The sequence below is a fragment of the Paracoccidioides brasiliensis genome (assembly GCF_000150735.1).
Source record: "Paracoccidioides brasiliensis Pb18 unplaced genomic scaffold supercont2.7, whole genome shotgun sequence".
Lineage (NCBI taxonomy): Eukaryota > Fungi > Ascomycota > Eurotiomycetes > Onygenales > Ajellomycetaceae > Paracoccidioides > Paracoccidioides brasiliensis.
The window spans coordinates 142,493-165,415 of record NW_011371364.1 but is presented as its reverse complement, the minus strand read 5'-3'; the positions used below and the strand labels follow the sequence as shown (position 1 = coordinate 165,415).

Below are 22,923 nucleotides of genomic sequence, written 5' to 3'. Positions count from 1 at the left end.
AATATAGAACCCTTTTTGAAAGAAATAGAAAGTGGTAAAACCAAAAGCGCACATGCAAATCACCAAGAAAGAATTTTTGATTACTTAATTTTCGATTTTCTGAATGGTTCGATCGTTTCGATCCCCGATCCAATGCCAAAAAAGGGAGAGAAAGAAATAGATAATAGATAGGTTAAATATAACAAATGTTCTTGAAGGAAAAAGAAAAGCAACACGCATAACACTCTGTCCGAGTTCATTTGGCGAGGATGCAACTTTAAAAAAGAGCATCATCCTCTCTCCCTCTTCATTTTGTGTCTCGCCATTCAGCATATTTTATGCTTTTCTTGACCGCGTAACAGGTCCATTGGATCGGGCAGAGGAAACCGCCGAGCCATTCGTATGCGCATGGCCATTGATAGTCGCAGCAGCAGCAGTGGTAGCCTTTCCACCAACGGATGGGATTTCCAAGTTCCGCATATCGATGACGGCCTGCTTGCCGGTGTTTCTGCGCGGGCGGCCGGATTTGGCTGCTTTCTTGTATGTGGCAAAGTAGAAGGAGATGAAGAGGAGAAGATAGGAGCTGAGTATGATTAGGCCGGAGATAGCGGCGAATTCTTCGCCGGCGCAGCCGCCTGCGTTGGGCAGGTGGGGGAAATAGGTGGAGGTGAAGTAGGTGTATGAGGCGAAGTAGACGAAGACTATAAGTAGGCAAGCGAGGTTAGACCGGGGGGGGGGGTTTGGTTTTTTGTAGGATTTGGAAAATGAGGGGGAAGGGAAGCAATGGACATTATAGGAGTAGGTGTGCTTACCCAAGTCAATGACAAACTGCACGATCTGGAGGATTGTAACCCATTGCTTCCACCAGATGCGGACGCCACGGGCACTCTGGAAATAGTACCAGTACATGACGACATGGACAAGGAGGTTGAGGGTGATGGGTACCCATGAGACAGCGGTGTGGCCGATGAGTTGGGTGTAACAGAGGAGAGCTGTGGCGCCATGGTGGTAGGTATGGAGGAAAGTGAGGGGTTTCTTCTTGAGGACCAAGAAGACGGTGTCTAGCAGCTCGAGGTATTTAGTGAGGTAGTTCAACTATACGTCGTCGAGAATGTTAGCGGTGGGGAAGTATAATAGATTTTGGAAAACACAACGCAAAATAAAACACAAATTATGCTGAGAAAGAGGGAAATATATAGCCAATGGGGAGAGACGGAAAGGTGTAAGGATAATTAAGAAATAAAAACGGTGCACATACATAGTACAAGACCACCAAGGGGTGGGTCCATCCCCCATCATGATTGCATATCGCGAAAAAGATACCCTTCCTCCACAATGTCGGTAGCAGCTGTTCAATAAACAGCGCCAGCAGTGTCCCGCTAATCAGCGTCAGGAATAGATTGTGTATGAGGAAAATACCCTTCAGCTTCATAGCAGGACGGTTTCTCATGATCTCGCGGCCGCCGAAGACGATAACATAGTAGGATGCGAGGCCGATGAGGGTTTCGTTTAGAGTCGACATGGGTGTCTGGGACTGTTTGAAGGTAAATTTATCTGGCGAGAAGCCTGCGATAGCCGTGTAGACTTTGGAGAAGAGGGGCCATAGCTCGATGCCAAAAGGGCGGTCGATGGATGCGAGGGGGATGGCGCTAAGATCGAACATGATCGATTGACTGAGAGTTTTGGAGGAGGGAATCAAGAGTAATTGAGGGTTGAATGACGCCGTGAATTAATGAGGAGGAATCAAGGGGTGAGGCCGGTGGAGACACATATATTCGTACAATTGGGACCAAAAATAATGACTCGCAGATGGGATTGAAGAAGGAAATAGTTGGAATTAATATAGCTTTCTTTTTTTTTTTATCGAATAGCGCATCAAGTTATGGATATCCCAAATAATCGACGCGATCTGCGTGGGAGCAGCCGAAAAAAAAGTATATGTATATATATATATATATATATATATAAATAAATAATAAAACGTAACTGGCCAGGGATGGGTCGACTAAGGAGTGACGAGAAGAGAGAAAGGAAAGGAAGAAGAAAGACGGGGAGGAATTAGCAGGTGGCGCAGAAAAAGAGGACGAGGAGGAAGAAAGAGGAGAACAAGAAGAAGAGGAAGAAGGAAGAAGAAGAAGGAAGAAGAAGAAGAAGAAGGGGAAGAAGACAACAGCAAAACTCCAAGAGGAGGGAGATTGAAGCGTTGAAGGACGAGAGGTTGGCAGTTGGGAGAAGAACGAGAAGAGGAAGAGAAAACAAAAAGACGAGCAAGAAAAAAAAAATGACGAGGATCAGACAGGAATTTGGGGTTGGGAGAGCGTCACTGTACGGTACCGTACGGTATGGTTGAGCAGTTTATGGGGTATTTAGCCGTATTGGACGCCAAGGCCGAGAGAGCCAGAGGGAATCCAAGGTCCGGTATTATCAGGGCATGTGAAAGGAGGCCGTTGTACGGAGTAACTTGGGGGGTACAGTACAGAAATACAATGCATACAGTACGACACTAATTCGGATCGGGTTAGGGGGGCCACCGATCTGAGGCTGATGTAAATTTTAGAGTAGAGAAAAGGGAGGGAGAAAGAAGCAATGGGAAAAATGGGTATAAAATGAGTATCTGATGTGGTGGTATTGGTTTAGATCGATAAAAACAATGTCATGTTGCTGTGGTTGGTTGGTTGACACCTCTAAGGTTGCCGCAGCGAACCTGGAAGCGAAAATAAGCATAAATCGAGGTTGGGTTAGTTTAAAATTTGCACGGACTGGGATATCTGTCCAGTAACCTGTCTGAGAGACAGATGGAAGTCAATAATATGTCCATGTATTTTCAGGAGGATAGAGATATGATTTTGATCCGGACAGAATTATCAAAAAGTGTGGAAGACAAAGAGTTTGACATGTAAGGAGTGTCCTTGGCGGGAACCGGGTATACATATATATTATTGATGGGTGGTAGTCTTGACTGAGCATCAACTGAATAGACGCTGAAGTAATGGCATAATAAAGTACCATTCACCCAGGAGGAGTAGTGCAACCAGGGGCTGACATTGATATACCAAGTTGCAGCATATTCGTCCTATCGTCGGTGTATGCTCTAATAAATGCTGCAACGAAGAAATCGAGAACAGCCACACTACGGAGCACCGCCAACAACAGTCGCCAGCCACACCCTCCTCCTTCCTACGCTAAACCCCTTCCAGTGCGCATCCGCTCCCACCAACTCACACCACTCGAATCCTGTATCCCACCCCAAGTTAAAGACGTAGGCTGCCGTCGTTGTCCCCAACGACTCCGTTTCCTTCAACTCCACTTTCCAACCATCACCCCCAGTTCCCATTCCAATTCCAACCTCCAGTCCCAATGATGTCCTCCACCACCTTCTTCCGGCTCGCCTCGCGCACCGCTCCCGTCAATGTTTTCAGAGCGTCCTACTCAGCCCGTTCAAGGGCGGCGACAACACCCGTCGTCGCCTCCACCGCTGCTCCCGCCATTGTCGCCTTTGGCGGTCTCAGCAGCTTCAGCACGACCTCGAGATGTGCTGGGCATAGTGCTGCACATGAGGAGGAAACCTTTGAGGAGTTTTCGGCTAGGTAAGAGTTCTAGTCTTTGCGTGGTGTGAGTGAGAGAGAGGGAGGGAGAGAGAGAGAGAGAGAGAGAAGGAAGGAGAGGGGGAATGCATATGATATGATTTTTGATATAAGATGAGATGGTGATATATGTCGGGTCGGGAGGGATGGCAATGCTCAACCAATGCAATTGGGTGTATTTTTCTTCTGTATCTACTTTGGCTGGGAAATGATACATACATACATATATATTTCATGACTGATCCGGTCCCAATTGCACAGGTACGAAAAAGAATTCGATGCCGTTCAGGATGTCTTCGAACTTCAGGTATATAGACTATTCCCCGCTCCCTTTCTATCTACCCGCAATCACGCCTCAATGGAAAAATCTCACTTGATATGTTTCCCAACACATGCCAAATGACCCGTCTCAAAACCACAGCGAAACCTTAACAATGCCTTCGCATACGATCTCGTCCCCTCCGTAAGCGTCATGACCGCCGCCCTCAAGGCTGCACGGAGGGTCAACGACTTCCCCACCGCCGTCCGGATCTTTGAAGGTGCGTATCCACCCACCTCTTTTCCTCTGCAATCGCATGATATATATATATATATATATGTATGTGTGCCCAGACTAACATTTAAAAATAACAGGCATCAAAGCCAAAGTCGAAAACAAAGGTCAATACGAAATGTACCTGGAAGAACTCAAGGGTCTCCGAGAGGAACTGGGCGTAACTCTCCAGGAGGAATTATATCCCGAGGAGAAGAAATAGACAGGCGTCCTTGTCTTGAGTGCCGTTTTCCTCACTTTCTCTCTTTCTTCTCTTCCCTGTCTCTTCCTAGAGCCACGATTCCCAGACTTCTCTCCCCACATATCTTCCTGCCATCCTTCCTGCACCCCCCTTTCCTCTCCCTTTTTTTGCACCCTCGATTCTACCTCTCTTAATAAGTACGTAGATGTTTTTAGACGGCTCAGTTGGATTTGGGGGTTTGGCTCCGGTAGTGGGAGGGGTATTTTGTGTATATACGTATAAAATTACTATATCAATGATCCAAAGTTAGCAACAACAAAGACGGAGGAAAATATAGAGAGACCAAGTGGACTGGGCAGCTGGGCATATCTCCAGCTAGGATGGGAATTCTAATGGTGGCGGGGAAGGGAAAGGAAGAAATGAAAGAGAAAGGAGAAAACATTACACACCACTACACAAAACTTGCATATATGTACGTATATAAATTTCAGAAAGGTTGATGGGGGCCCCCTCCTTTTTTTTTTCTTTTAATTTTCCTACCTGCTTTCTCTCTTTTCCTTTTTCTTTCCATTTCATTCAGAAAAAAAAGAAAAGAAAAGAAAAGAGAGAGCAATCCCTTTTCAATGTCTGTACATATGATATATAGTTATGCATGTATGCTCTATCCCCCTCCAATAAGCATCTCTCTCTGATCTAAATGTTTTTTCCCTCCTCTTATCACTTGTATATCCCCTATCATATGTAACATGCCATGACCCAGATGCAAATGTCATTCTTGCCATATCAGACGGCTCTTGATTGTACCCCCTGAAGCATATATGTACAGCACGCATAGGTATACTTCTTTGCAGCCGCATACTTCTTAGGTATCAGCCGTATGTCCACTAACAGCATAGAGCATACGTCAATGTCATCCAATCTAGGCTCGGTAAGAGAAGAAATTCAGACAGACTGGTTCATCGAAAAATGGGAGAACCATTCCAACGCTATTGAATAATAATAGTAATAGTAATAAAATAAAATAAAATAAAATAACCTCTCAATGCTGTTCATTTTCGAAAATATGTAGATTTATATATAATCGCTCTCTCCATGACCATTTTTTGCGTCCCCCATCCCCCTTCCCCCCTCCCCCCTCTCCCACCACCCATCCACTTTCCCCCATTTTATGCATTTTAAAAATGTATTCAACCGTGATGTATGATGAGACGACTTTTTTTTAAACAGTATATATATACAACCATCCGAACAACCATGCTTCAAAAGTGTCTTTTCATCCTGTCGACTCCACCCTCTAGTCTCAATTGCACTCTATAATCTTTTATTTGATTTCTACCCAAACAACTGTTCTCCCCCCAAATCCATTCTTCAACTTTCTCATTGTACTAGAAAACATAATAATAATAATAATAATAATAATAATAATAATAATAATAATAATAATAATAATAATAATATGTTTATGTATATATGTATGTATGAATATCAGGGAACACTAATCACGCCCACAACGGCGGATGAATATACTCCGCCGCCCGATCCATCAAATTCGGCAATGTCCACTCTCCACTCGTCGTGCTCTCAGGCGTATGAGGAGGTAACGACTCCGTCTTCGTAGCTACCAGATTCAGCCCTGCACTGGTCTGTGGAAAACCGCCCGGCCCAACGTTGGGGGTGGATGCTGAAGAAGGTGTCGGCAACGTCCCCGCACCCCCATGGCCCTGGGATGCGTTCTGCTTGTTCTGTATGCAGAAGACAGCGTTGAGCTTCTGGAGCGCGCGAAGTGATTTGGTTAGTGGCTTGGCCCATTGCGTTTGTGTGTGCACGGGCACGGAGACGGGGACTGGGGCTGTGGAGGCGATGGAGACCGGGTCGAAGCATGGGGTGGAGATGTTAGTGGTGCCTTTGATGACTTCGGAGTGTTCGAGTTTTGGGGCTCCGTAGGATTGATGCGGTGATGTCATGTCGCTGCTGGATGGGTTGGTGGTTGAGGCTGCGGTTGTGGTGGTTGATGTAGTGGCAGCTGGAGCGGTGAAGGCGCCCTCGGACGATGCGCGTTCTGCTATCACTGTTTCTAACCGGCGGAGGAGTTGCAGGATGTGCGGGTCGTTTTTGGATTCGCCAATTACGGCGAGGAGGAAGGCGGAGCTGATGGCACGTTGGAGGCCGATCCATGATCGCGATGCCTGGGAGCTGACGGAGTATAATTCTACGTAGGCTTCGATGGTGCCGGCAAGCGCTGCGATGCAGTCCTTGCGTATGGCAACCCAGCTGGCATCCTTTGATTCGGCATTTTTAAGGGCCGGCCGGCAAAGTTCTGATGTTATGTAGGATGAATGTAGTTTCAATCCTAATCTTTCGAGGTGGTCGAAGGGGCTGAGACAGTATTGTGGATCGCGGAGATGTGGAGCTACATCTGCCATGATTCTTTGGAGTTCGTCTCTGTACGCTTGAATGACCGAGACTGACATTTGCGAGTGGGGTGAGAGCATGCGCGCCCTGAGGATTTCCAGGGTGAGTGAGGTCATCAGGCTGAGAGTTTCGAAGTACGAACGGTTTCCTGGTTGTGAGTTTGCATGGTACGGTATATCAGGTTGACTAAATGCCATTGTCGATGGCCTGTCGTATGAGAGCGAAAAGTGGCTGTCTTGCCATGCCATCGACCACCTATATAGAGCAAATACTGATTAGAATCAGGTGGTAAAGGAAAGTATATATGACAAAGCTTACCAAACCCTTCGTCGTATGTACCGCTCATTGGCTGAAAATCTGTTTGCTTCCACATGCAAACCAAGGGCTAGACCCATTCTCAGAGTCATCCCTTTGGTGGAAAAGAAATATTAGCATCCTTACTCCTTCAATTGAAGCTACAGCATTACTATGGAATGTCACTCACCTAGTAAGACGTACGAAACCCCTGGATTCATATTGTAAGAGAGAACATTGCCAATTATGAGCAATGTCTGTATGGCTTCGAGGGTGGGTTGGGAAAGGAAATTTGTCATTCGTAGAAACTGATATGAACAGCATACTATATACGCATTAGGTATGGGGTTGAGGAGAGGTTTGCTCTTCCTTTTTCACTTTATTCTTCGTTCGTCGTTTAAAACCAGGGGTTGGCGGAGAAGTGACAATGGGAATAGTTTACATACCATACACTTGGGAAGTCAACTCCCTCTCCTTGCTAGGGAGGTCGGATGATTGGCAGCCAGCAGCCAATGCCGCAAATAACAACCCAATAAAAGCAAGAGTCATGCCATAGGGCCTCTCTGTTTCCTCGCTCGAATCTGAATGCAGGTCGGCCCATATTGCCCGATTCTGCAGGAGAGTATCTACATATGCTTCAAACTGTTCGATGTCCGGAATAACCGGATAAATGGTTGCGCCAATATCTCGATAGCGCCGAATGAACCTAAATTGCACAATTAGCAACGCTAATGAACAGGAGATTGGAAAGAATGGACCAAAAAATAAAAATAAAATAAAATAAAAATAAAAATAAAAACAAAAATAAACGGGCAACTGACATCCTACACTGTTCGTCATCTGGTAAAACTGCGCACACTGCGCGGATATCGAATGTAGATATATCTGTTGACCACAGATCAACGAATGGGTAGGTGGCAGTTTCATTGTCGAGTCCTAGCTTTGGAAGAATACCCCCTTCAAGCAGTGCTTGGGAGGCCTCTTGCGACGTACCGGATCGGCCAAGAAGATATGCCAAGACCGACCTCGATCCCAAATGCACAGTCCCGTTCCCCAGCTCATTCGATGCATGGATCCCTTCCCTCTCGGGGAAAGAATCCCCTGAACGGCCTGTCGTAGTAGCACTTGGTATGGTCGACGAAACCACCTGACCAGAATCCACCTGCTCCAGTCCCGCGCGAAGCGACGTGATCATATTTTCCATGTCTTTCAGCTTGGCGCAAACATTGTCCCATTCTTCCTTGGGTATGGAAACCTTGCCAGAGGCGCCAGCCTGGCCTAATGGCAGCTCCGTCGTACTGACTTGCAGACTGCCAACATCTCCCCCACTGCTGGAGGTCGCTGTGGCCGCTGCGGCTGCTGCTGCTACGTACGCTTGAGCAGAAATCTGGCGCTTCTTTGAAGGGCGCTCATAGGAGCATAGATCTGCGTGGTCGCGCTTGACGCAGCCACTACAGGGCAGATTGCGGTCACATTTGACCTTGCGTGTGTGACAGGGATAGCAGGCCTTGGGTTCGCGAGCTTTTCGCTTGGTCCGTATAATCGCATCAACCTGCGCCTGTGGGAGGTCGGAGACTGAGGCGGTAAGAGAAGGAAGAGGTGAGCCAGTGGCACTGGCGTTGAAAGGTAGTGACATCGTCAATTATAATGGAGGAGGCTGCCGTTTAGTAAGGAGGGCATTGGGGCCACTGTCCTTCACAGAGCGAGCGGATCCATACATAAAAATGGGGTGTACTGGTCTCTGTCTTAGAGATGACATTTTGAGTTTTGCTGACGTAAATCACTTCCAGTTCAGGCTAGGGAGTGCGGATCAGCGATTCTCCGAGGACTAAATCTATACGCTGGAAGGATCCAGTTGTGTGGAAGGTTCATACATCATTTCGTCATACAGAGAGTATATAACCTATAGGAAGGCATTTTATTTTATTTATAATTTATCATTTGTCTAGCAATGATCAATTCTATTCTATTTTATCCCAAGAACTCCAATTTAGAAACAAAAGGGCATACAATTTTTATATCTAGGGAGGTATCATATGCTAAATGCTTCACCAAACGGCAGTAAATGCATCGCCAGTCCAAACAAAAAAAGAAGCTAAACAACAATAACCCTAGATCTCTATTTTTTTGCGCCGGTAAACCAAAAAACAAAAACAAAAAGAAACGGAAGGGAAAAAAAGGTTAACTAGTAAAATAAGGTTTAAGAGTGCTCAAACGGATCATGTAAGAAAGGAAAGGAAGGATAGGAGGATGAGTGGCTGAATAAAAGGAGAAGTAGAAGAAGAAGTGGTATAGGTGGATGGAAATCGTGTACTCAAGTTAAAAATCACGATTGAGAGTTGTTTGGATAGGACTATTGTGTTCGACACACATCCCAGCGATGGAACGTGGCAACCGTAGTTGGAAATACTAGTGGCTGGTGGCTTCTTTCTCTGCGTCTGGATTGCCCGGGACATCGACGAATGCGTACTTGGAGTGTTTCCGAATAGCCTCCCCGAAATAAAAGAACGCGAATGGAATCGCGCAGCAAGCCAGTGCAAGGAACGCAATCAGGGTGCTGGCCCACTGATAACCCAATCTGTTATACATCTGGCGGGTGAAGAGAACAACCGAGGCACCCCACATGGACCGCAAAAAGGTTTTGGCAGCAAGGGCGGAGGCAGCCTGGTGTTGATAGGTGTCCACTGCGAATCCTGTTAGCATGACATCATACATCGTGGTTAATCAACATACCCAGATAGTTGTTGCAGGAATTATACAGAAAGATGAATCCGAATCCAACAGGGAATCCTCCGATCATGGGTCCAAACCAATGTAGGCGGGGGTACGAAGTCCACGCGAAAATGAACATTCCGATTGGAATAAACCAACAGGATATCATCATAGGAATCAAACGCATTTCTGCAGGAGGCTTTCCACCATATCTCTGGCTGATCTTTAGGTAATGGTTGTTAATAAGTGGAGCGCAACAGGCGCTGAAGACAACCCCGATTGCGAGAGGAATAAACATCAGTCCAGTAATACCGGCGGAATATCCTTTGCCCTTCTGATAAACAATTGGAAATCTGGAAAGAAAATGTTAGTCCCACTTTTTAAGTTGCATTGGGTAGTTAGGCCAAACCGTCTGGTGAACTTACGCAATGAAAAACATATAGAGAAGGCCGTAGAGGACCGACATATAAATGGAGAAGAGGAAAACGATAGGTTCCAAGAAGAGGAGCTGGAATGGTCGGAAAAGGAACAAGAAGATCTTTTCTCCCAGTGGTCTCGAATCCAGATCCTGTTCCGTCACATATCTGTTGGAGTTTTGCTCTTTTCTCAACTTCTTAGCCCTCTTGGCAAGGAGAGCCGGTGTGTAAGTCTCGGGGACAGTGAACGTGATCAATACCCAGGTCGCTCCCGACAGGATGAGCTGGAGCCAGTAGAGCCATCTCCAACCCTTGCCGTCCGAAAGGAAGCCCCCAACTAGAGGACCCACCGCTGGGCCAATGAATGGAGCGGCACTGAAAGCTGCCATAGGGACGCCGCGCTCTTCGTTCTTCCACATATCCGCTAATGTGCCTCCAACAAGTGTCATTGGGGCACTGAATGCAATACCGGCAATAGCACGGCAGACCACGAGAGTCGCGAAATTTTTGGCAACGGCACAAGGAATCAGGAAGATTACGGCGACTAATAGCGTTGAAACATAGATTGGTTTACGGCCAACCAGTTCTGAGACAGGAGCAAAAACCATTGGACCTGCAGTAGTTTAAAATCAGCAACCAGATACTTCCATTGTATATTTCGAAAAGGGGTTAAAGGTCATGACTTACCAACACCGAAACCGATGACGAAAACCGTGATGGTGAGAAGCGCTACAACTTCGCTGACACGGAACTCTTCTGCGACTTGACCGATACCGGAAGTGATAACACTGCTGTCAAATGCGACAACGAAGCATGTAATAGCAACAACAATCGTGATGTACCATTTGCGCCCCTTGCTCCAATTTTTCGGGTTTTCTGGATCGCTGATTTTAAATGTGACTAGGTCATAATCCTCAACCTTTCCCGTCACATTAGATTTAACCGACTTGATGATACGCCCTTCCCGTGTTTCAGTGGTATATTCTTCAAATGTAGCGGTTGGCCTGAGCTCGCGGAATGGGAGATCTGTTGGATCAGTTGTGCCTGGGAGACCTACAGAGTAGGTCGGCGTGCGTCGCATTGCATTTTCGTTCATTAGATCATCAGACATTTTTGAGATGTTTTGAATGTTAAACCGGGTGAATCTTCCAATACAGCACAATACAAATGGGTCGCAATTAGATGGGGTAAGGGGCCTTGAATGTTATATATATTAGGGGGGCATAAATCTGCCTAGGCAAAACATCATCTCGGTCAGGTCGGTAATTTCCCGGTGGGAATGGGAAAGACGTCAGATAGGACTCATTACCAATGAAACATATGGCTTATTTCCTCTTTCTCGAGGAGAACAGCATACCTAGGCATAAAGTCTCAGACGGGTTTCTTCGACTCGTGCTCGGTTCACCGTCGGTAACTGCTCGGGGATCCACTCGATGATTAGGATCACTGCACCTAACAGCCATTAAGCGCTGTTAAATGCAGACCTATATTATTATTTATTATAGAATAACCTAAGATTTCGGCCTTTGATGCTCTGAATAATACAATTTAGGTTGTGAAGCTTGAATACTGCGAGTAAGGAACCGCAACATGGGATTGTCTGAAGTAAAGCGCGTTAATATAGTTAATGAATCAGGTGATACTTAGAATTGAAGATTTGGGTCCAACCACAAATCAAACTAGAAAAGTCTCAGACGTCAGCATCGGAACAAACAAAGCATCCGGAAACAAGACATGAACGTTTTGTCCTACTTTTTCCGTTTTTGAAAAAGAAAATTGCACACACATACCTCACCAAAATATTCCTTACTCCTGCCGATTACCTAGGCACACTCCAGGAAGGACCTTCATGATCTCTGAGGTCTTATTGAATATTAATGTTGGCACTGGCAGGTAACATACTTGCGTTGCAGGGAAAGGGTTTGGAGCTTATCACTCTATCAGCATCACGGAGATTTAGAAATCGAATTTTAGGGTTGCAGATAGGGCCTAACCAAGCGGGGCGTGAAATCCGAAGATCAATTAACTAAACTGGGTCCCATCCGGATCAAACGGCCCAAGAATCTGACGTTTCTCATTCCACACATGGACAATGGTTGATTGCTCCCTAGATTGGCGATTCGAGCCTCATGATATAAAATTTTTGGCAGGTAATTAATGTAAGCTGGAGCTAGGTCGTTCGAGACTTCAGTTTGTTCGGACTTGAGCTTTCCGGGGGTGAATGATTTTCGGGATTACATCATGTTCGGTGTCACACCACGGATCGGTGAGCCGACAAATGTTTGTTATTGTAGGAAAAGTTGGCCTTAGCGTGTGGTTCAAGCTTTTCTTAGATGCCGCCACCTTCTCAGGGAACTTGAGCCGCTAGGGGTATCACGTGGTCTCCAGACTCTTGGCTTCCGAATACTTCACAGACTAACATCACCTTTTCTTTGGCTTATTTTGCTAGGGGAAGGCCCACGAAATGCTGGAATTCTCAAGAGGTTGCTATATATCTTGCGATAACCTCCAATGGGGTCAAAGCTACAAGTGGAGACGTCTGTTCTGCCGCTTGTCTGGCTGCGACGCAAGTTATGTATCAAAGCGCCAAAGGAGAGTATGCTCGTCGTTGGCTGACTCATTCAAAATGGGAGGAGGTCAACCATCCATCAAGTAAAGGTATAACTGCCTATATCGTTTCAGTTATCCAAGCCCGCGGTGGTGGGGTGTAGGTCCGGGGGCGTTATGATACACTGAATGATATCTATTGTCCTAGTCAGTCACTTTGATTGGTGCGGATTATCTAGAAGTAATCTTGGTAATCTAATGTTGCCAACGTGTCTCGGAGCACCTATGGCTTTAAGAGAAATACCACATGGTTGTGGAGAGCACATCGATACATTCTTGATTGCCAGACCAGTGTGTTTGTAGGAGTAAGTTATGCAGAATTGTGCACCAAACATGTGACCGTAAAGCCGGTAACCACTACTTCTTGATTTGCATATGAAATGAAGTAGTATCTGCTGTACTTAAAGCTACTGCTCGGGCACTTTAAGCATCAGGAGTTACCAACCAAGATAGAGCGGCGTATCGGAATCTAACAAGACTCATGCAGAGACATATACTTCTCGGAAGGGGGCTCTGCAGGACCTGCAACAACAAACGAATGTAGTGGACGAGATAGTGCACCGCTAGAAATGAACTGACGTTCCATGTTTCGGAGAGACAGACTGCTTGCTCTTCTTCTTTCGACTGTTGGGGGATGAATATGATATAATACTATGATGAACTGACGTTGAGAAAAGCCAAACGCCCAAGTCGGACCCCGCTTGGACACGGACTGAGAACCACGTGATCTAATCTGAACAATGGAGGCTGACTCATCCATTTGGATGCGACCTCTAACCTACTTAGGTTAGCTCATAATCGCGAACCGAGTTTATCAGCACGTGATCTGAAGACGAAATTCTTTGCGAACATTTTCTGTTCCAAACGTTGACTGGTTGGGACAGCAAGAAGAAGCAGAAGAGACGAGATTGTTGCTGATGCAAGGCCAGCAATTGGTTAGATAGCATTGCTTCTTTTCGAAAACTCTAGGGCTAAAGGTTTCCCGCATCGAATGCACTTTTCTTGAAGCGTGTCCGTTACACTCTTGAGTGAGTCCGGAAGCTGCGCGGGATACCTTTTGGCCGCTTTTACCACCGCTGACAGCACCAAATTTTGCTCCGCTGCATTTTGTTAAGATACCGGTTATATTACCTAGTATTTGCGATGGCTTCCTCAAGCTCAAGTTATCTCACAATTCAGGGTTCAATTGCATTTTCCCAATCGCGAAGTCGTTCTATAGCGGAGAGTATCAAAGTGAAAGATGTTCGTGCTCAGTGGGTCCATTATGTTCATGTCACTGGGGATTTGCAGGAGGAGCAGCGGAGAGTGTTAGAGCAGCTTCTACACTACGGAGATATTGTAGGCGTTCCGGCCTCATTTGACCCAGCGGACGGACCATCCGCGGTTTATTACGTTACTCCGCGGATGGGCACCATTTCGCCATGGAGTTCCCAAGCCACTGGCATAGCCCATGTCTGCGGCCTCAAAAGTAACGTAATGCGCATAGAGCGCGGCTTGCAGATATCGTGCCTTTTTACTGATGTCAGCGAGAATTTGGATAAGACTGCTTTGGATGTTCTTCATGATCGAATGACCCAAACAATAAGTAAGGACAGGCCAGATCTCCATCTCATGTTTTCCGAGCATCGGCCTCTTCCTCTTCAAACAATACCTCTCTATGGAGAAGGAAAATCTCCGGTTGAGGTGTTACAGGAGGCAAACACTCGACTTGGTTTGGCATTGGACCAGTCTGAAATCGACTATCTGGTGGACGCCTACGCTCCCAGTGGCCCAGTGCCCCGGCATCCAACCGACGTTGAGCTGTTCATGTTTGCCCAAGTTAACTCTGAGCATTGCCGCCATAAACAATTCAATGCTATCTGGATTATTGATGGTGAAGAGAAGCCAAACAGCTTGTTCGACATGATCAGAAATACCGAAAGGAAACACCCGGAGCACACGATTAGTGCATATAGCGACAATGCTGCAGTCCTAGAAGGAGAAATGGCCGGATATTGGGCCCCCAGCCCGCTCAATGGAGAATGGACACAAACGAAAGAAGTAGTTCATTTCTTGGCCAAAGTTGAAACACACAACCACCCGACTGCAGTCTCACCGTTCCCTGGTGCGGCAACTGGATCTGGAGGAGAGATTCGAGATGAAGGAGCTGTTGGCAAAGGGTCAAAGCCGAAGACGGGTCTTTGTGGTTTCTGTGTTTCGGATCTATTGATCCCCGGCCACAAGCAACCCTGGGAGCTTGACGTCGGGAAGCCCAATCACATCGCGAGTAGCTTGGATATTATGTTAGAGGCTCCTATCGGCAGTGCTGCATTCAACAATGAATTTGGAAGGCCTTGCACCGCAGGCTATTTCCGAACTCTCCTCACCAAAATTGATATCGGGGATGGACGCTCAGAATTTCGCGGTTATCATAAGCCAATCATGATTGCTGGTGGTATTGGAACTGTCCGACCTCAAAATGCGCTTAAAAATGCTCGAGCGGTAAAACCAGGCTCATTTTTGGTGGTCCTTGGAGGACCTGCGATGTTGATCGGCTTGGGTGGAGGTGCCGCCTCCAGCATTACATCTGGCGAAGGTTCCGCAGACTTGGACTTCGCCAGTGTCCAGAGAGGAAACGCAGAAGTCCAGCGGAGAGCACAGGAAGTCATTAATGCTTGCGCCGCCATGGGCGCGGATAACCCCATCAAATTCATCCATGACGTTGGCGCCGGGGGTTTATCAAATGCGTTGCCTGAACTAATCCATGATGCCTGCTTGGGAGCGAAATTCGAGCTCCGTGAAATCGATACTGCTGACAAGGGTATGAGCCCTATGCAAATATGGTGTTGTGAAGCTCAGGAGCGATATGTTATGGCCGTTAGTGAGGAAGGAATGAACAAATTCACAGCGATCGTAAAAAGGGAGCGTTGTGGCTATTCAGTTGTTGGGCGTGGACTGGGTCAACCTGAAGAAGACAGGAGGCTGATTCTAGTTGATCGGGATTCTCAAAACCAACCCGATCCAATTGATCTACCTCTCTCTGTCCTATTCGGCAAACCGCCGAAAATGACTAGGAATGTTACATCTAGACAACTTTCACTTCCTTCATTTGACTCTAGCCTTCAAACTTACCTGCCTAGTATCCTGAAGGAAGACTTGTTTAGCGAAGCAGTCACGCGAGTCTTAAACTTGCCTGCCGTCGGTTCGAAATCATTCCTCATCACCATTGGCGACAGAACTGTAGGAGGGCTCACCGCTAGGGATCAAATGGTTGGGCCCTGGCAAGTTCCTGTCTCAGATGTCTCTGTTACGGCGACATCACTACTGCAGGGGATGCGAACTGGTGAAGCAATGGCAATGGGGGAGAAGCCACTACTTGCTCTGATTTCGTCTGCTGCTTCTGCGAGAATGGCTGTTGCTGAATCCATCATGAATATTGCCGCTGCAGAGCTAATTGGCCGATTGACACGAGTCAAGCTCTCTGCCAACTGGATGTCAGCCAGCAACCATCCTGGAGAAGGTGCCGCGATATACGAAGCAGTCGAAGCCATCGGACTGGGCCTGTGTCCACAACTAGGCATTAGTATTCCTGTTGGGAAGGACTCCATGTCCATGAAAATGAAGTGGAAGGATGAAAAATCACAAGAGCTGCGAGAAGTGACTGCTCCTCTGTCGGTTGTGATATCTGCGTTTGCCCCTGTTGGGGACATTCGGAAGACTTGGACACCAGCTCTTCGCAGCTTTGAGGAAGTGGGAGAGACTGTGCTTATGTTCGTTGATCTATCATTTGGTTGCAAAGCCCTTGGGGGATCATCTCTTGCCCAAGTGTTTGGCCAGGTGGGAAATCAGTGTCCTGATGTTCGTGATGTTGAACTCTTGAAGGACTTTTTCGATGCCACTCAACAACTTCAGGAAGCTGATATTGTCCTTGCATATCATGATAGATCAGATGGAGGCCTTTTTACTACCCTTGCAGAGATGATGTTCGCTGGAAGATGTGGCGTTCAAGTTATGCTGGATGATATATGCCAAAGCTCCGATACTCGCCATGTAATCGAGACTCTGTTCAATGAGGAGCTGGGAGCCGTATTCCAAGTACGCAAAAAGCATGAAACCCAATTTCGCAGCTGCTTCTCAACTTGCGGTCCTCCCCCTGGCTTGATATTCCGAATTGGTCGGGTATCGGAGAAGTCCAAACAGAACCTGGCAATTTATCATGATGCCACTTTGATCTATCGAAACTCTCGCTCCAACCTACAACGGACATGGAGTAGTACATCTTACCAAATGCAACGACTCCGCGACAATCCTGCCGCAGCAGATCAAGAGTACGAAAATATTCTTGATGACCTAGATGCTGGTCTTTCATACAACCTCACCTATGATCCTAAAGAGTCTGCATTGCCATTGATGACTAGTATCACCTCTCGCTTCTCTCCTTTTTCCTCAAAACCCCGTGTCGCAATCCTCCGCGAGCAGGGCGTTAATGGCCAAGCCGAAATGGCATTCGCTTTCGACATGGCCGGTTTCACCGCCGTTGACGTACACATGACAGATATAATCTCCGGACAAGTTTCCCTATCATCCTTTGTCGGCATGGCAGCCTGCGGTGGCTTCTCGTACGGCGACGTCCTAGGTGCCGGCCAAGGCTGGTCGAAATCAGTGCTCCTGCACAAAAACACCAGAGATGAATTCAAATCCTTTTTTGAGCGCCCAGACACTTTCACGCTGGGTGTTTGCAACGGTTGCCAGTTCCTCAGCCGGCTAAAGGAGCTTATCCCAGGCGCCAACGACTGGCCTAGTTTCGACCGCAACGAGAGCGAACAGTACGAAGGCCGTGTCTGCATGGTAGGCATCTACGATCCGGACGCAGCAACACCAAGCGTCTTCTTGCACGGCATGCACGGCTCCAGCTTGCCGATTGCCGTCGCCCACGGTGAGGGGCGGGCATCATTCACGACCTCAGGCTCGGATGCACAGAGTCTTGTGAAACGGAATCTGGTACCAATCCGCTACGTCAATAATACGTCCCTGAAGCCAACGATGAAGTACCCCTTCAATCCCAATGGTAGTCCGGAGGGTATAGCTGGTGTCCGAACTCCTGATGGCAAAGTACTGGCTCTTATGCCGCACCCAGAGCGCACTATTATGGGGGGTGTGGGAAGTTGGATTCCATCCGACAAGATGGAGCAATGGGGCAATATTGGTCCTTGGGGACGAATGTTCTACAGCGCAAGAAGATGGGTTGGCTAAATCACGAAAAGTTTTGGGCCCTTTAAGGCTTTTTAGTGGCTTTTTGGCTGGATGCCTGATTTTGAGGCCCCGTGACTGTGTTGATTTCGTTTTCTTCCTTTTTTCTTCTTTCGTATGGAACGTGTAGTTATCCAAGCCCCGACCTTTGTCATTTGCCCCCATATCATCCCCTCCTTTCTTTGTTGGCAGGCCCCATCATTTCGCATTGATGCACAAAAGTCGCATATTTACATTTATAGAAAATGTACACAGAGAGGCAAGTTTTCAGTTTATAGGAAACGAATACCGTTTCATCCAGGCTTGGAGTTGGGTAAGAACCAGGGGGCAGGGTAACTTGTTAGCAAAATACTTAGTGGAATAAATAACCTTTCATGATAGGTTCAAGGTGCTGAGAGTTAGTTATGCTCAATCAGAATTGAAAACCACCTCTACTCTTCCTCCACTCCAATTTGTCCGCAAGAATTTCCCAGCTCTGTTGTCCATCCACGCGCCCCATACCCCTCAGCCCTGCCGTAATGAATGCACACAACTGTTCAAATTTATCCCGGATGCCAATTAATCGACTCCGGTATGGGGATTCCAGGAATGAGATTGTCACATTTCCCCCGTCACCCGTCATGCTATCATCAGTGTCATCAGTGTCATCAGTGTCATCATCCTCATCCTCATCGGAGCTAGATCCCTTCTCTCGAGACCGGGAACGACGACGGGTGTGGTTCCCGCTGTTCCTATATCGGCGCCCAGTAGACGAATTGAGTGATCTGTGATTTCCCTGATCGAATTGGTTGTCGCCGTGACGCGAGATTTGGATATCGGAAAAATGTATACACAGGTCAAGAAGAGATATAATGGCCTGGTGAATAGGTGCGAGATTGGAAGAGAGTAAACATTGGGCTTCTAGAGACGAGGTATATGATTGATGTGCGGCAATCATCCCGTCCACGTCAGTTGCTTTTGATACCGAGTCCCTCATACTTGCTGTCGAGCTGCAGATCACAAGCTGTGTGAGATGGGCGTAGAGGACGTTTACGAACCAGAGGAGGTGGTGTCGAATGCTGTAACCGAGAACATCATCTCTCTTCTCGCTCTCCGTCTCGGGGTGTAATGAATTACGGAGACGCTGTCGCTCCACGACAAACTTTGCTCGACGTATTTGCATCAGGAAGGCCGAAACACGTCTGTACGCTACAAGGGACTGTTTGGTGATAATATTAGCCACTGGCCAGGGGAGAATATAGTCCATGGAGATGGCTTTCAGGATCTGAACAGAGCGGCAATAGTGTTGGAAATCTCGAAGGCTGATCTGTTTGGATCTAATTACGAGGCGGTTAGGATCGACAGAGGGTAGACTGCCAATTGTTCCTTGAGCAAGCTCAGTGAGGAAGAATCTGTCGTTCCAGGAGTGGATTCCTTTATCGATCAAATCGAATATTTCATGATCAACTATTGAAGTGAGCGACATGTCCTTCCCCATATATATATATTCGAGGGCTTCCAGAGAGACCCATAGTCCACAATTCTTGTTGAGCTGTTCCTGTAACGCTTTCGAAGCAAAGATATGATTTGCCTCCAAGAGACGATCAAAGGAGCATTCCAAGAGTGCTTGAAAAGGTAGCAACGGTGAGAAGTTGTTAAATGAGCTCAAATTCTCAAGGTTAAAATTGAAGCTTCTTGGGGACTCTGGGACGTCTAAATCCCTGCCGAGGTGGCGGAGGAATACTCTGCTTTTGCCGGTGGTAAAAATCTTTTTCGCCGCAGGACGCAGGAAATGTGGTGCGTACAACTGTCCATGGACCTCTTCTTCTAGCACGAACCATTCGTGCCAAAGAGATCTCAAACCTGCCAGTTGTCGTCCTGAGTCGGACACGAAAAATGAGCCTAAACTTTTGTCCAGCTTTCCAGTTTCTAACCATAATATTATGGGTCTCGCATAGGTTTCGAAGCATTTGAAGAATATCTTAGTGACTTGCATAAAACTTTCGTCATCCCCGCATGCCTGTTTCGAGCAAACAAGATCGTATAGTAGATCTAGGCATTCGAATCCTTCATTTGGGGACTGATCTGCCATTCTGTTGATGAGATCAGAGAGTTCACGGAGAATGCGGGTCTTCTCATGAACATGCGAGTAGAGTTGAACTAAACTCAGAGTACAAGACTCCGTTGTTCTGGAGTATTCCACCTCCAAGTTGGATAAAGTCTTGTCAAATTCTGCCAAACAAACCTCCACCTCGCGCTGAAACATTTGCATAAACTGAAGACTCTGAGGGAGTTTTGAAAACTGTCTAATAATGTGCAGTTGGGCTCCGATGGCACTAAATGACCGGAGCAGATTTTCAAATGCTACGGTGGATGCGTGACGCAATTTAAGCCTCCGATCAACCTCAAAGCAGCCGTCCAAATACCAAAACAGAGTGGTTGGAATGCCCTGAAGCATGAAAATCGTTTCTCTGATTACTTGAAACTCAGTAAGATACAAGTCGTCATCTCTAGTTTGTTGACTTGTGTCTGCAACCCTTTGTCTCCATATCTCAAGATCCTGGATGCGCGAGAGTAAGGTCTCATCTTCAACCGTTAAGAAGGTGCTATCCGGGGGCTTGAAATCATCCAGAGGTGATTTGGGACGGTGGGGGATGATTCGCGGGATGGAGACGCCGCTTGATATACTCGAGAGATCATCGTCGGAGGAAACTGCAGCGTAATCTATATCCTGCCAGATACCTTCCTCGTCATTAAGAGGATCGGATGCATAAACGTCGCTCCATGTTAAAGGGAGTGGAGAAGCGGGTCGTTTCAGCAGATCCAAGTCCTCAACCTTGGAAAGCGTTGCAGGTCTATCTGACAGTTCCAGGAGTAAGGATAAGACTTCAGGGACCCGATGGTTCCTCTTCTGGTTAAGCTCATCTAGCCGTGAACTCAGGGCATCAGAGAGAGCATCGTTATCTAAGACTTGGAACTTTTCTTGGAGACCATCAAGCCTCTTTGCAACATCCAGATGGTCTGTTCTGCCAGCATTGTTCTGCTTCAGAGTCCTCTCGACCAGGACTTTTGACCTGTGGAAACGGCGGCTACTCTGTTACGAAAATTAGCAACAGTGAGTGAGAATCAGACAGAAGTGGAGCAATGAACTTGCTTTGTCTGAAATGTTTGTCATTATGATTATGAGCTCGTCCGTCAGCGCGCTGACGGTCGCAGAGAGGGCCATCGTTGCCACGAATCTGCCTGGTTGTTCGGGTAACTAACTGCGCAACGGCAGATGAGACCGTATAACCAATCCCAAAGATATGATCCCCAGTCACCAATAGAGCAAGAGATTCTATATCTACGCGATTGGAGTTCATATTTTCTGATTGTAAATCCGTGGAGTAATATGGAACATTCCTTGATGTTGATAACTACATAAATAATCCACGAGACTTGAAATAACGCACTAGACCGAAACAGGCAGTTGAGGGTCGAGACTTTTCCTGTCCAAAAAAGGCCCCAATCGCCCAACGCCAAACAAATTGACTTGCTTTTGGTTCGAGACATAGTTAGTTTTTAGGCTCCTAATTCGTGCCAACACCAAAAGGTAAAACAAAATCATGCTTAACAGGAAGCGTGCGTTGAGGCGGGGATTACGTTGAAGGATTCAGATCTGGGAACTAGAAGTGAAGCCCCGGCATCCTATGGGACAGTCTATATTCTACTATGTATAGATATCTCCACATCCAAAAATAGTGTTTTGATTTTTGCTCCATTCTTCCATTTTATGGTATCATAGGTGCGACGCAACACACCGCACCTAAGGCACATGGAATATTGCGGTCAACAAAGCTAGACACTGATGTTGTTGTCTTAATGAACTTTGCCCCTTTTTTTCCAACGAGAAAAATGTTATTCAGAACGAAAGGAATCCCCATCAAACCGAGTGCATTCTGCACTGCTTCTTTGGACGAGGAGCTCATCCTTTAACGGACCTTGACTTGGGGGTATAGAATACGCCGAGTATTACTGGGGTTATCAACCCAGGCAGCACCAACGTGTGGAAACTATTAGTTAGTTAGCACGGAAACATACAACCCCCGAACAGTCAGAAAGCATTTTCCATTAATAACTAATAGTTACCACAAGACTCCCATCATCGTAACCACACGGCGCGGCCCCGGATCCGTCGATACGCAAGTGGGGCTGCCATGCGAACCAGAGGCTTCTTTATTTATTCTATGGAGCTTCTGGTGGGAGTTGTGCCGGTCTTTTAGTGACTTCTGGGGTTAGGTATTTGTTGGATGATAATAATAACTTACTCCAGAGCTAATCGTCCAAACCCTTTTTTTTTTGGCAGAGAGTCCGGCGGATACGGAGTTTGTTGTGGGATAGTTGTTGGAATTACGCTCTCCCGCTACCTGGGGCCGCCCTTCGGTAGTGTAGCCAGGTTGGGCTCCAGCTGCACAAATTCGGTTTCCCCGGGAGGAAATAGGCTGCCGTGGATCTGAGCTGACTGTTCAAGCAGATAAGCACGAATTTTCGAGCCCGTTACTCCAAATACCTCTGGTTATACTTAAGGCACATCGGGTAAACAAACTATATCTTGCTCCTATACAATAAGGCGCTAAGCTATTAAAATTGTGGACATATTAACACTGCCAGCCTTCTTGTGATACCAAACTGTTAAATATAAAAATACAAGATCTTCCGTGGGTTTATTTTATAGTGCTTCCACCCGCTAAATCTCTGTTTTCAAATTTAAGACGTTTAAATACAATTTAAATTATAAACACATTCCAGTAAAAGTATTTAAAATAATAAAGAATATGACTTAAAATAACTGATATATATATAAAGAAATAATTAAATAACAAATATATTTTAATTAAATTAAATTAGATATAAATATATATTTATAATTAAAAATGTTTAAAATAATTATAAATTATTTTAAACTAATTATAATTATTAAAAATAAAATAAATATAA

General features: G+C 46.4%; 6 protein-coding genes across 6 annotated transcripts; 2 read left to right on the top strand and 4 right to left on the bottom strand.

Moving 5' to 3' along the window:
• Positions 1-315: 315 nt before the first annotated feature.
• On the bottom strand, positions 316-1,642 carry PADG_05751 (uncharacterized protein; the record flags this gene model as incomplete). Its single annotated transcript, XM_010763097.1, has 3 exons — positions 316-680; positions 792-1,074; positions 1,238-1,642. The coding sequence occupies 3 exons, from the start codon at positions 1,640-1,642 to the stop codon at positions 316-318; spliced, it is 1,053 nt and encodes a 350-aa protein (XP_010761399.1).
• Positions 1,643-3,339: 1,697 nt separating this feature from the next.
• On the top strand, positions 3,340-4,318 carry PADG_05750 (cytochrome c oxidase subunit VI; the record flags this gene model as incomplete). The annotated part of the gene is made up of 4 exons (XM_010762897.1): positions 3,340-3,566; positions 3,825-3,870; positions 3,985-4,102; positions 4,197-4,318. The coding sequence occupies 4 exons, from the start codon at positions 3,340-3,342 to the stop codon at positions 4,316-4,318; spliced, it is 513 nt and encodes a 170-aa protein (XP_010761199.1).
• A 1,478-nt stretch (positions 4,319-5,796) lies between these two features.
• Positions 5,797-8,639, bottom strand: PADG_05749 (uncharacterized protein; the record flags this gene model as incomplete). The annotated part of the gene is made up of 5 exons (XM_010762896.1): positions 5,797-6,964; positions 7,028-7,118; positions 7,194-7,328; positions 7,450-7,709; positions 7,825-8,639. 5 exons carry the CDS (start codon positions 8,637-8,639, stop codon positions 5,797-5,799), a joined length of 2,469 nt encoding a protein of 822 aa, XP_010761198.1.
• Positions 8,640-9,412: 773 nt separating this feature from the next.
• On the bottom strand, positions 9,413-11,242 carry PADG_05748 (uncharacterized protein; the record flags this gene model as incomplete). The annotated part of the gene is made up of 4 exons (XM_010763096.1): positions 9,413-9,687; positions 9,737-10,068; positions 10,141-10,744; positions 10,819-11,242. 4 exons carry the CDS (start codon positions 11,240-11,242, stop codon positions 9,413-9,415), a joined length of 1,635 nt encoding a protein of 544 aa, XP_010761398.1.
• Positions 11,243-13,881: 2,639 nt separating this feature from the next.
• Positions 13,882-17,970, top strand: PADG_11972 (phosphoribosylformylglycinamidine synthase; the record flags this gene model as incomplete). The annotated part of the gene is made up of 1 exon (XM_010763263.1): positions 13,882-17,970. The coding sequence occupies one exon, from the start codon at positions 13,882-13,884 to the stop codon at positions 17,968-17,970; it is 4,089 nt and encodes a 1,362-aa protein (XP_010761565.1).
• Positions 17,971-18,379: 409 nt separating this feature from the next.
• PADG_05745 (uncharacterized protein) lies at positions 18,380-21,308 on the bottom strand (the record flags this gene model as incomplete). Its single annotated transcript, XM_010762895.1, has 2 exons — positions 18,380-21,020; positions 21,079-21,308. The coding sequence occupies 2 exons, from the start codon at positions 21,306-21,308 to the stop codon at positions 18,380-18,382; spliced, it is 2,871 nt and encodes a 956-aa protein (XP_010761197.1).
• Between the last annotated feature and the right edge of the window lie 1,615 nt (positions 21,309-22,923).